This window comes from Panonychus citri, unplaced genomic scaffold (assembly GCF_014898815.1).
Source record: "Panonychus citri isolate SS breed McGregor unplaced genomic scaffold, ASM1489881v1 Contig00138, whole genome shotgun sequence".
NCBI classification, from domain to species: Eukaryota; Metazoa; Arthropoda; class Arachnida; order Trombidiformes; family Tetranychidae; genus Panonychus; species Panonychus citri.
This window is the reverse complement of record NW_026515543.1, coordinates 174,655-189,036: the sequence shown is the minus strand read 5'-3', so window position 1 is coordinate 189,036 and position 14,382 is coordinate 174,655. Positions and strand designations below refer to the sequence as shown.

Below are 14,382 nucleotides of genomic sequence, written 5' to 3'. Positions count from 1 at the left end.
TGAGCAATTTTCTATTAATTATCTCAAGAAAATCAAATCTCAACAATTTACCATCAATCTTATGATTGTGAATTAAAGAGCAAACAAATTATCAGTTGAAGTGAAAGTTTACTCTCATCATTTCCGTTTCCTGTTAATGGTTTTCTTACATTTCCTAATAATAAAAGAGTTTCTTATAATAACACAATCTAAATAATAATCATCTCTTTCATTGTTATTGTTGATTCTCACATTTAATTCAACTTAAAATACACAATTAACCCTCTCATCATAATCAGTGAAAATCGTCATGTATTAATTGGTAATATTGTGATAATTTATTGATCTTGTTTTCTAATCATTTATCCTTAGGGGTTTTTCATCTTTATGGCCATTAGTTTTGATGACAATTAATTTAATCATAAACATAGATCATGACTCAACTCTCATTGTATTCAACTGATTAATGGTAAATATTGAGCAATTTGCATCCTAATCTAATCACCAACATAATAATGTCCAAGGAAATTGAATCTGTTCAACCAACTCCACAGACTGAAATGGATGCCCTTTTACTTGGAAGGACAAAGGTAAGTATCGTAATTGTTTACGATTAATTTGATTAAATTGTTCCAATCAATTAGACTCATACTCTAATTCAGTTTCCTGGTAAACTGAATTATCTTCAACTATTTATTTTCATTTGAAACTCTCAACCATGGTAACCAAATTTCTGATTGTCTTAATTAATCTATTTGTCAATTTAATCTGTGATTTGAAAATCCTGAATGAGCTTAATTGTTGATTAGTTTATTTTCACTCATTGTTTGTTCAATTTCCTGTAAAATTGATTATCGGCAACTGATTCAAAGATTGGGAAGAAATTTTAATCAAATTTTTGAGGCTTGAAAAGCTTTTAATCAAATTCATTGAAATCCAATTAAAAGTACATGATGCATATTCAATATAAACAATGTGAAAATGGTTGATTGTTTAAGTTAATTGTTGCTTCAAATTTAGCAAACACAATCAACCATTGTTAGAATTGAACAAAATTCTGGTTCGAAATTTTCAGATGCTAACCTTGAGATTATGTTTTATCAATGTCGCGATTGTGATAACAGTTTGATAACAATTTTTTACTATGGAATCAGATGTTTGATAAGTTCTGTTCAAATTATCTGAAGATCGATACTATGATTAGCTTTGTTAGAAAAGATCTCGATCATCTTGATTACCGGAAACTGTTGACTAGTGGGTTAGCATTACCAGTTGGAAACACCATCAACTTCCGGAAGTAAAGGTTTCTGCCATTTTAGATTTATCCATTTCTTTCATATCTTCCATAATCCTTATGGAATATCCAACACCCTGAGAATGAAAGAAAACAATGGAATGACCAGTAACATTAGCCCCTTTATTCACTTCTCATTTTCGATGATTTTCCTGGCGAAATTTGATCGATAAAATGACCCTGAACATAGCTGATCAAGTTGATTGATTCTTTCGATTTTGATATCATTCGATTTATTCAATCAAATTTCATATGAAAATAATGGAATTATAATTCATCAATTCTAAAATGAATAAGAACTCAGGTGAATTATGATTTATAAGAAAAACATTTTTGTTACAAATATCGAATCAAATTTCCTCTGTAAACAAATTCTCATTTTCCACCATAGATCAAATATTCTTTATTTTATTTCATAACAAACTAGATTCAAGTTTCCATGATAATTTCAATTTCAATGAATTTCTCCTGGAATAGAGTTTAAAGTGACATCTATTGATAGAATTGATCAACTGGAGAGTTTACAAGAAAATGCTGCTAATAGATGTCGTTAGTATCGAAAATGTTCTAATTTTCCGTTATTTCTGATGAAATAGTTTCTCACCGAGAATTCAGCTCATGCGGCAGAATTTCTGTTCCTCTTCCACCTTGTTGAGAATATTGTTGATCATGAACCTAGAAAACTGTGAAATAAAAAGAGGGAAAATGTTCATATGAAATAAAAATTCTAGTTAACATCAACAACGAATAATAATAACACAAAAATAAATACTTCGAACTTCGTAAACAGTTCAAAACTAAGAATTCGTTTATCCCACTCAAGTCAATCAATCGAATCCTCTTTCTCCTTCAACCTTAATATCAAATTTTCTTTTTGTTTATTAGTTAAAAATATCATCGAATTTTTTTCTCTCTTTTCAAACTTTGACAGTGACAAAACTTTTGATTCTTTTTGAAAAGTTGAAACTCCCAATTTATTTATTCTTGTAAATCAACTTGTGAGAATTGATTAATTTCTGTAACATTTTAATTAATCATTTAACTTTCACCTTTGATGGTAAAATCAATGAATCTCAGTTGAACATTATCTCTACAAGTTAACAAAGTGTAATGTATGTTAATGGAAAAACAAACTAACCCTGAATACCATTGGGATAATAATCATAACATTGATTCTTGTGCATTATTATTGGTACAATCATCATCATCTGAATCTTTATTACCTAAAGTAATTAATTCATTTCATGTATTAACTCAACCATCGGTAAGCTTGGACATCGACGAGCTGGATACCTTTGGGTCAACACCTTCCCTTAAATCCTATTATGCGGTCACCGATGAGGTATGATAATAATTGTAAACAATTAACAATTAGTTGACTGATGGTTGCGAAAAATTTTCCACAGTTTTTGATTTTTGAGCAAAATTGAAAATTTTTCATTCCAACTAAACATAACCATCATCACCATGATAATGATGGTGAAATTATTATTGTTATTATTGTAGCATTTGATTTTCATGAGCTTTTCATGGTATTGAATGATGAATATTATCATGAACTGAATCACAAATTTCAATTTTCCTCATTTGAAAAGTGTTACAAACTCTCATACTATTTATGTTATCAACAATGAGAATTTAAAATTTCCCTGATTCTGAGACTATCATGATTATGATTCCCATGTATTCATGTGTATGAAATATTTTCTTGTTTACTCATCACTTATATGCTTATATTTTGTTGATGAACATGAATAGAAATTCATTTTCCTATCATGAATGAACATTATTACTGTCATTCCGTGATTATTATCATCATGGAAAAATAATGATAATCAACAGATTCAATTTCTTGATTCCCTTTAGATTGAGTTAATGGTTAATATCATGAGATGGAAAAGTTTATCATGAATCAAATGTATATGAGAATATCATTTGGGAAGATTTAAATTTTCATCATTTGAAGTAAAATGAATAGGAACAACAACAAAAAAAAGTTCAGAGTAAAAATTGAATATTAATACTTGCAAATGATGTGAAATTTGTTTCCATGGTTGTTTCATGATGAAGAAAATAAATCATGTTGAATTGTGATTAAATGTATTACGATAAATGGTTATTAAATGGATATTATTTCAGTGGGTGGTGAAAACATTTATATCATTTACAAGTAAATTAAATTAAATCGACTGTTTATTCAATTCGTTGTTCAGTTCTCAGGTAAATCATTACCATGTAATATCATGATGATGAATATATAAGTAGGGGAGAAAAATATTAGAAAAGTTTCATTTTCTTTCGCCCTCAATTTAATCATGTACATCATGTTTCTCCCTTTGAATATCTGATATGTGAAAGTTTTTATCGATTTTGATTAATTTTAAAATCATTTGAATCAAATACGATCAGCTTATCGATTTGAAACATTTAATAGATCACTTTTAATGTCAGTCAATGTATTTGTTTGGTTAATTTCATTCCAATTCCTTAGGTTGAATGTTCATGATGATTTCTCAACTTTCCATGAGTTAATATCATCATTTTCAGTTGTGATTAGTTAATATTAGTTTGATTTATTCACCTTTATAATATGATCACGATTGTAATCATTGAATCCATGGATTAAGTTTGTTATGTGACATTTTGATAATGTAAAAGATTTCATGATAACTAACATGATGATCACCATGATAATGGTTTTATATATATACAGGGTATATGCACTGGAAGACTAATTATCACTAAATGTTGAACTGAATAAGCAAAATGTTGCATAACTAAATGAATCTTGATGAATTATTATCTCCTTTGAACCTGAGGAATAAACCAATTGACGATGATAATGATGATCTAACAAATGTAATTACGATAAATTCAGGTTCAGTTAATCAAGTGAACTTGTTCTGTTTCATTTGCATAGACCCAGTTGATTTAATAGAATCGGATTAATACTACTCATGATGATGCTGATGATGAAGATAATCAACAACATGATGATAATCTTATTAACTTTTACAAGAATTGATGATTTTTTCCCAATTGTTTTCGAGTAAAACTTATTTATATTATCCCCTCACCCCAACCTTTTCCTTGTTTGCAATAAGTTTTACTACTAATTAAATTATATCCTCATCCTAATGATAATCTTTACAAATGTTTTCATCTGTAAACTGAATGTTGATGCGATTTACAGTTATATCAACTTTATAAATAGAATGGGAAAAAAAGTAGTCCAATCATCATGATGGAAACAATTTTCTCCATAAAACATTATCAAATGATATTGAGTTTCTTTCACCTTTTGAAAGTTTCAATTCTCATTCATTATCAAAATAAAAATCGTTATAAAGAAAATTAAATCTCTTAAGAAAAAATGAAATCTCTCAATTGTTATCATGAGGGAAAAAAGTTCTGTAAGTTATCATGTATACTCAGTGAATACTTGTTAATGTATAACTGGTTCATGGAAGGAAAATGTTGTAATAATATCAATTGATTTCTTGTTAGTTTAGATAAACTTTTTCTCTACTTTTCTTGTAACAATCATGAACGAAAGTGTAAAATAAGAAACAACCTCATGGAAAAATGTTCAACTTGGTTTGAAATTTTCTATCTCTCAATTGAATACAACTGAATTGGAATCTAAAATTTCACCGAAAACAGGGAGACATTGAAAGAGAAATGTTCTGAAATTCTCAGCATCCAGTAGGTGAAAAGATATCGAATGATTGTATTCTCACACTATTTGTGCCTCTATCTTTTTCACTATCATGAAAAAGATATAATTTTGATCTGAAATGATGATAGAATCGTTCTGTTAATATACAGTCGTTCAAGTTCAATATGAACAATTTAAAGAGAAACTGAAACGGCTTAAAGATCAAATGAAACAGATTAGCGACTAAAAGGATTAACAATCTTCTTTTAAAATTCAAGTGAAACGCTTTAAATAGGCTCAGAAACAGATTCAAACATTTCATTTTCTTCATTGTATTTTTCAAAAGAATTTTATTTTAAAAAAAATTTAAGTCATCATGTGATCGAAGTAGTTTCGACAATCATTTTCGGTGATCACTTCAGAGGCTCTTTCAATCGATGAAAAAATTTCGTCAACATTTTTCGGTTTCATTTTTTTTACATGAAATTTCAGTTGATTGAATAAGTTTTCGATAGGATTTAAAAAAAGTGAATATGGTGGCAAATAAATGACATTATGACCTGATGATGAGAAAACTGTCTCGACATTCGAACTATGATGAAATGGAACATTGTCCATTATGATGTAGGCTTTCTGAATTTTCTCAGCACTGAGATAGTCGATAAACTTTTGGATAAATTCGAGAAATTCATTTGAGTTATAAGCTTTTTCTTTAGCTTCGTACAAAAACAAACACTTATGGTTCATTACCGCACACACTGAATAATTTTACCTCGAATAGCTCGAACTGGAACATTAGCTCGTTCTCCTTTTTTCGACCAACCATAATTAAAACGAGTGTGAATAGCAACTCCAGTCTCATCTAAGTAGAAAATTTTATCTCGATCAGGAAAAATCGATAATAATTTTCTTGCAAATAATTTTCGAGCTTCAATTACATCAGGAGCATTACGACGAATGGGAACGACTGAGGTTCTTTTGAATGAAAAATGAAGTTGATCCAAATAGTTTTTAATTGTTTGATGTGAAACTTTAACATTGAACATTTGTTCAATTCTCTGAGCAGCAGAAGACAATGTGATTTGACAATCATCCTCGAACCATGACCTGAGTGTCGATATCATGGTGTCATTGAGTCTTTTTTTACTTCCACCTGGACTCCGATTTTCAGTTGAGCTATTTTTATCACGAGAAACTATTACACGAACTGTATTTTCATTAACTTTATAAAGTTTAGATATTTCGGTTGATTTGACACCACGAGAATAAGCAGAAATTATTAACTTTTTTATTTCATTTGAAACTTTCATGATTTAAATTAAACTTATCACTAAAATACAATGAAGAAAATGAAATGTTTGAATCTGTTTCTGAGCCTATTTAAAGCGTTTCACTTGAATTTTAAAAGAAGATTGTTAATCCTTTTAGTCGCTAATCTGTTTCATTTGATCTTTAAGCCGTTTCAGTTTCTCTTTAAATTGTTCATATTGAACTTGAACGACTGTATATCCAAGTGAATTTACAGTTTCTTTCATGATGGATGCTCTGATTGAAATCATCATCATGAAACACTCAAAGTGATTTCATGATTTATTCAGTAAGTTAAATTTTCATCGATATCTTTACAATACATCATGCAACACAAAGTGATATTCATCTCAATCATATATCATCAATATTTCATGTAAATCAATTCCTCAAACTCTTAATTATTCATTTCGTTAATTTGGATAAATTTTCAAAGTTAAATTGACAATGACTTGGAAATTAATACATTTAGATGCTAGTCTTTGACCATGAGGCATTATGACTGATTCATTATCGATTCATGGTGACTCTTTATAAATTTCTGAATAGACTGAATAATTTTCAATAGCTAATTGTTTAAATTTTGTTGACTAACATGATGTTATATAATAACAATCAACTGTTGCAACAATTATTGTTACAGAACAATTTAGAAAACATTGAATGATAACAAACCAATTAGTTGGCACTTTGTATTGTTTTGTTTTTGAAAATTCAATTGAATTCAGTTCCAATGGGAAATGACAAAATTTCATCCTCATGAATTATCATGACAAACCATTGAGACGACTTGAAAATGTTTACTCTAATTGGATTGAAACTTTCATTATCTCGTTGTTGGTAATGATCACCCAAAGCTCCTGAAGTTTGTATTAACCATGATTAAAGGATAACCTACTTTGAGAGGAAAGTTCTGATATCGAACAAAAAAACTTTGAAAACTTTTTATCAACCATTTTGTTGTAATCTGGTTCCATGATGATAATGATGATGATACTCACGATATTTACTCATCTGAATCTTATGTTTATTTGTCTTTATTTAGTCAAGTCTGATGGATATGAGATAAAAAAAAGTCTAAGAATGAACTTTTCTGAACTTTTTTTTTTCGTTCTATCACAAATTCTAAATTTTAACCAGAATTTTCCTCATGTATGAAAATCTTCCAAAGAATATGGAGAAAACAGATAAGATGGTTTCGTTCATTTATGAAGAGAAAAATGTCAACTTGACAAATTTTGAAATTGAAGAGAAATTCATGTAAATATCATTGATGATTCGTGATAAAATTCTGAATCAGGATAGAATTTTGTCAAATCTTGGTTGCTTTCTTTTCTCGAATAACATTATCGAAATAATAATAATTTCTCAATATTTTTGTCGCAAATTTCCAGTAAATATTAGACGATAATGAGCGTTACAGATTCTCTACTCAGAATCTGAGTTCTTCTAGATTCATGAGACATGTTCAATTATATATTTAGTATCTTGTATGTCCAAGAAAAAAAAACGACAGAACTTTTTTTTCGTCCTTTTTATGTCAACAGTAACTTCATCTTAATCCTAATGAATTTATTATTCGCGTGATTGGAACTCCATTGATTCCGTGTGTGTATATATATCTATATATATGAGAGAGAAACTTTCACCATGATGATGTTGATAATGATGATTAAGTAAAAATTATTGCTCAGATTTCAGGTCAAATGAAGTAACAAATGAAAAACCTATTATTGTACTCTAACTCTATCTGTGCATTAACTTGAATCGTTTTGTGAAGTATATCAAGTAAATAATGATGAAGATGAAGATGATGATGCTAAATGAGAATACAATGAAATTGAAGATAAAAAGAGTTAGAGAGAGAGAGAGATAAATGAAACAAGTTGAAATAAGATGAAAATGCTCATCATCACAATTGACTTGATTCATTCACTTAGGCTTGACCAGCTTCACTAGTATTACCATTCAGATATATTGCTCATCTCTCCTTATCTCTGGGTCCCAATCATCTTCAACTGCATCCTCATCCTCATCCTCATCTTCATTATCATCTTTCTCTCTTTGTATTATTAGTCCATCTTTGAGCTACTTTGTAGTAATTTATTGCTAATAATAATAATACCCGAATACTAACCCGGCTTCGAGTATTCTAAACTTATAAAGAACAAAATGAAGATGATTCTTAGCTTTCATTCTTACTAATTGGATAAAGAAAAGGAGAAAGAGAGATGAAAAGATGAGGATGAAGATGAAGATGAAAAAGTTTGATGATGTGAAACAAATTCAAAGAAAAACAAACCAATCAAATTATCATGATGAAAACGATCAACAAACTCATCTATTGGATAATTAAACGTAAGATAATTGTTTCAAATTTCATCGCCCTGGAATGGTCAACCCTCATTTGTTTGGACTATTCTGATTTTCCATACTGACCAATACATAAGCGTTAATAATATGAAAAGTTTTCTTTTTTCTTCTAAAAGTTGAAAGCTCAGTGTTCTTGAATGAATTTTTGTTCAGTCTCTCATTAAAAGACTTTAATGAATACCAAATGCCTTTTGAAATTCAATTGGGAATCATGAAACTAGAAATTTTCTCCCATGCTCTGAACTCATTAACTAATTCATGAACTTACTGAACTTGATGAGGTTCAAAATTCTAACAACAAACTCACCACTTAATCTGAATTGATAGTGAACATTTACTTACACCCAACATATGAGATAATTAATGAATGTTTCAAATCGATATCAAATCTAATGCTTTTAATAGAAGGAGAAAAAAAGAATTCGATGTAATATTATCATGATGGTTAACGATAACTTTATGGTTAATGAATGTTCAGAGGTAAAAATGAACATTATTCAGTTGAGGTTTGCATGATATTCAATATTTATCAATAGAAACTTAGATTGACTCAATTTATGAGGAAAATGTATTCCTCATTTCATTCAAAATAGATGAGAGGATGAGATGAATGTGAATGTTTCTGAATAACAGGGAATGAATAACGAAAATAAAGTTCTGAAAGGTGTATATCCAAAAATGGAAGGTAATGAAAATGATTCAGAATTGATTGGATACATTATCGTAGTTGATTGTAATTCTTGTTCTGGGGAAAAAAATTGTTACATGATAAAGTTGTGATTCTTTCTGATGGTTTTTTTTTCACTCATGGTGAAGATGATGATGCTCATAATATTATCACTTTTTGCTATCATCATGGTGATAAAAATAACTTTATTTTTTTTCTTCTTTCTCTCCTTCTCACTGAAAAAGTTATCTCTAGATTCCCCTGAATTTATCGTCTATGAACAATATTACTTTATGAGCATTATTGTTATTATCCAGTTTTAATGAATCTTGTCTGTCAGGTTTCATTAAAGTCAATGACGATGGAGATAACATCATGGTAACATGATGAAACAATGAGTTACAGAATAAACAAAAAAAAAGAGACAATGTTGGTGTAGGTAACAAGATGAAGGTAGATTCATGATGTTGTGATTAAATCTGTTTGATGTTTGATCAAAATCATGATTCTTTGTGTCGATGATGTTTTTTCTTCCTCATGATAACAATTGAAAGGATTAAGTTGTAACTCTGAATGAAATGATTCCATGAAAAAGTGACCCAAATGATACAATGAACTTTGATCCATTAGTCTCTGTCTCTCTCTCTCCATGTCAACATCAATTGATGAAAATCTCTCATATCAACTGACAAGAGAAAATGAGTGAGGAAATGTTCTGATGATTATAATTCATTATTTCTCTAAAATCTACTTATCATGTCAATTATAATATTGGAATAGTTTTTCTTCAGTCGTACCAAAAGATGGCATCAGAATCGTTGGTACGATTGAATTGAGCTTCAGAACTTTTTGTTTTTCTTGTAAACTTTTCTATCCACTAATCCAACCTCATGAAAGAGTTATAATCATTCACGAATAACTGTAAATGAAACAATTTGTCATGATAATTTGACATTTTTTTCCATGATAAATATCAAGAAAAGTTCATCGTTCTCAAATTTTTTTCTCTGACTTTCATGGTAAATTCAGTTTTCTATTGTGAATTGTATTGATTGACACAAAAGTCTAAGTTATAATTACAATTAACCGGAGATAACAAAAAAAAGTATATAAACATGTTCATCATGAGACAATTAATCAAATTAGTTGATTGATTGTTATTCTGATTCAATTGTGATCATCTTTGTGTGTGGGTATTTAATTTGAGAGTGGGAGCCAATTGTTAGTTATTATTGTGTCATTTTTATGAGTTGTTAATCAGCTGATTAAATTGTTTAGATTGTCAATCAAAATTAACAGTGATATATGACAGGAAAATTGAGTTTACAATTAGTTAATCATTGATGTCACTAACAGCCTTTCCAATTTCAATTCAATTCAATATCCTAAACAGTGAATGAGTTTTGATTTAACGATCGTTCAACAATTAGACTAATTTTCACAATTTAATGCCAATAAAAGTGAATTTTTACAACTAAATCAATAGACAACAATTAACTTTCCATCATTAGATGAAAGTTAATGATTAGTTTTGAATCAAAGAGTCGATTTCGTTTCGAGTATTGAAATTTACTATCGATCAACCAATTTCATCATAATGAGTGATTTAATTATTACCTGACGATAAACTGTGACATCTATTGATTGTTGTGAAATTGTCAGTAATCAAATTGACTGTTGTGTCGATGTGTATATAAGTGTGACACCAATTTAAACTATGAAACCCTAATTGTAACTAAATTTACCTCAATTCAATTGGACTAATTGTGAAATAGTTACAATTTGATAATTTAAAATTGATGCAAATTAAATTAGAGGAAAGTTTTCCATTCTTAATTGTTGTCACTTAATCATCATCATGAAGATATGCTCAGATGATAACAATTTACAGTTTAGGTTAAAGTTTGAATTTTAAAGTATTAGTCAAGCCTTAATGAGCCATCAAATAGCCTCAGGCAAGATTTGAATCAATGTTTATTTGTTGCATAAATTAGACTCAGATTTTAAAAATAAATCTACCTTGAAGTGATAAAAGGGTTAACCTGACTTTGCAGCTGATTTGGATAACCTTTTACCACCCTCACAAACATGAGCTTCAATCTTTGAGAGGGTCAATGAAAATACCCTCCAGGGAATATAAAATGATGAGAGTTACATTTTCATCTTCATCAATTGACCCAATTATCACTATTTCTTCATCTTTCTTTGTCTGTTTATCAATGAAGATCAAACCACTACTACTACTCATCATCATGATGGAGATTAATCTGAAAATCAATTGCCCATTAACACGACATTTAATCAACAAATGTATTCACCTTAATCATCCCCATTAACTCAACTAATAATATAACATAATGATGATAAGATTAGACAAGAGAAGAAGAAGAAAAAAAAATGAATTTTTCATTCAATCAATTGCTCTTGAACTTGAACTTAACCTTGACATGATAAAGTTCATTCAAATTGAGAGATAAAATTGAATAAGTGGTCAGTTGATGATAAAATTATCAAGTTAATCCTTTTCAGAATTAAGAATCAATAAACTAACCAATTGACTGATTTTCTGTTTCCAATTCAGTTCATTTGTCTTTATAATCATTTCATTCAATAAACTTGCCAAAATTTAATCATGTTAATCAGCCACTTAAATGTTAATAGGTTGATAATTGTTTCATAATTAATCATAACATTTTCTATCAGAAATTTGATCTTAAGTAACTGTGATCATGAATTTGCTTTTCTTGATTCCGGTCAGATTATTCAACAAGATTCAAATTAAATTACCTTTTATGAGTTGGTGCAATGAATTGGAATTGATTGAGAAATATATAAAAACAAAATCTACCCCCTGAATTCATGAACCAGGAAGAGCAAAGGCTGGAAAATCCCATAGGAATTGATTGGGTTTTCACCAAGGCAAAACCCTCTCAACAGTTTTCATCATCTAATCATATTGGTAAACAAAATCAGCTGATGATTCAATAAACTTTCATAACTATTGATCAATAGTTTACCTCAAAACCACCACCACCTAATAACCCACCTTAATAGTGAAGTGAACACAATTTCATTAACTTTGTAGTGTATTTGTTTTCATTATTTACCCTTAGGCTAATCAATTTGGAAACTTTTTTCTCTCATCAATTGTTTTACCATTATCATGGTCTAGATTGATTATCAATTCACTTACAAGTTAATTGTAATTGTAATTTTGAACACAAATTGAGTAAAATGATTCAAATGTAACTCAATTTATCCACAGAAATGATAATCTAGTTATTATTAAATCAACCATTATGTGTGATTGTAGTTGATTAAGTTAATTTTATTGTTTCAAATTTCTCAATATTAACTGTGCTCAATTTAACTTACAATCAATAATTTGATTTACGATTAATTTAAGACAAAAAGATTGATCAAAACAATAGTTTAACTGAATTAACCTTGAGGCTAATTCAGTTTCATAATATTTACCTCAATTAATTAATCAATTTGATACAATCTTATTGAAATTAACTTCCGACTTGATTACTGTCTGATTGTTTTTACAATTAAAGGTAAAACAAAATTAAATTGTTGAAATACAAGTAACAATTGATTACAATTTAGTATTATAATTCAAACAATAAACTAATTAAACTAATAAATGAGCTGAAAATATTGATCAAATTGCTTAATTAACTTGAACTTTTTTTTATTGTTTCAAAATTTAATTGTATTAACGTATATAGAAATTAATTAATTGTAATTAACGTTGATAGGGTAAAAAAAAACTTTAACCACAAGACAATTTGTTAATTGATTGATTATGATGATAATTATTGTAAAGTTAATGATTAGATTGATTGATTTAGTTGATTAACCTGGAAGAAATTTAATTATGAAAAATAAAACGGGATTGTTAATTAATTTTCTCATGGTAGCCCAACAATTAACCAAATTAATAAGAAGGGAAAAAAACTAATTGTTAATTGTCTCCATTGGTCAATCGTTGAGTATTAATCATACAAAACGATTGACCCTTTGAACATTAATTATAACCCAAAGGTATTTATTGGATTAACGGTTAATCAACCGGTAGCTGGTTAATTGTTGATTGTTAATCAAGAAAATAGAAAGATAAATTGTTGATAGTTTTAAAAAGGTTAATTTGAACACGATTCAAGTGATTAATTTAACATCAAAATGAACATTTAATATCTAAAACTGTTGATCAAGTTGAGATTTAAATTGTTGGGAAAACAAAAACAAAAAGGTAAACAACAACAATTAACTAAACAGGAAAATTAAAACAATAGACCATGAATCAAATTAATCATCATGATTGGCATTAAATTATCCCAACAGGTTGGGTTAATTGTGGTTGACATGATATTATTTGAACGTTATTTTTAACCCAATTAAACTTGATGGTTTAATTGTGACGAGGAAATATTAGATTAATTAACATGATAAGATGTGCTCAATTAGTGCCAATGAGATTAGTGTAGGTTAATCAATGATAAAAGATGCAAAAAAAATATCAATTAATTTGCATAATAATAACACAGATAAAGTTCAAAATCGTTATGATAATTAATATTTTTATCCTCTCTCTCTCTCTCTCTGTTTGGATTAGGATTTAAGGGATTACCATGGGTAAATCTAGTCCAGTGATATTTACCGTTAATCTCAATCAGTGGACAATTAGTTGATTATCTTGAATTGAATACAAAGAAAATTTTTCAAGTTCTGTTAAGTTTATTCAATGATTGAGTGAATGGTTGTGTGTGTAGGTTGAAAGGGTGTTGATACTAATTAAGGTGTGGTACCTTTTTGAATTTCTTCTGAAACATCATGAACTTGATGTGAATAACACTCAGAATTCATGATCACAATTTCAATCCTAAATCAAGAGATGATTTTACTTTATTGAGGTTTCAGATTATCTTTTAATTTACCAACAATCAACTGCATCAATAGTAATGATTTATAAAAAAACTAACCAGAATTTGACTTATAATACTTGTACAATTAACATGTTATGCCAAACCTAAATGATTAAATGCTATTAACTACAATTATGATTAAGTAAATTATGAAATTCAAATGTTACCCTGA

At 28.5% G+C, this 14,382-nt stretch overlaps 1 protein-coding gene across 2 annotated transcripts in view; it reads left to right on the top strand.

The window, feature by feature from the left end:
* Positions 1-318: 318 nt before the first annotated feature.
* Positions 319-14,382, top strand: part of LOC128393407 (dipeptidyl peptidase 4-like) — a 32,389-nt gene continuing 18,325 nt past the window's right edge. The window contains exon 1 of one of the 2 annotated variants that reach the window (XM_053353582.1): positions 319-569. In XM_053353582.1, the coding sequence (XP_053209557.1) occupies positions 495-569 (75 nt within the window). In that variant the 5' untranslated portion in view covers positions 319-494. Of the gene's footprint in view, positions 570-2,378; positions 2,616-14,382 lie in introns of those variants that run through there. The other variant, XM_053353581.1, reaches the window with a different exon arrangement.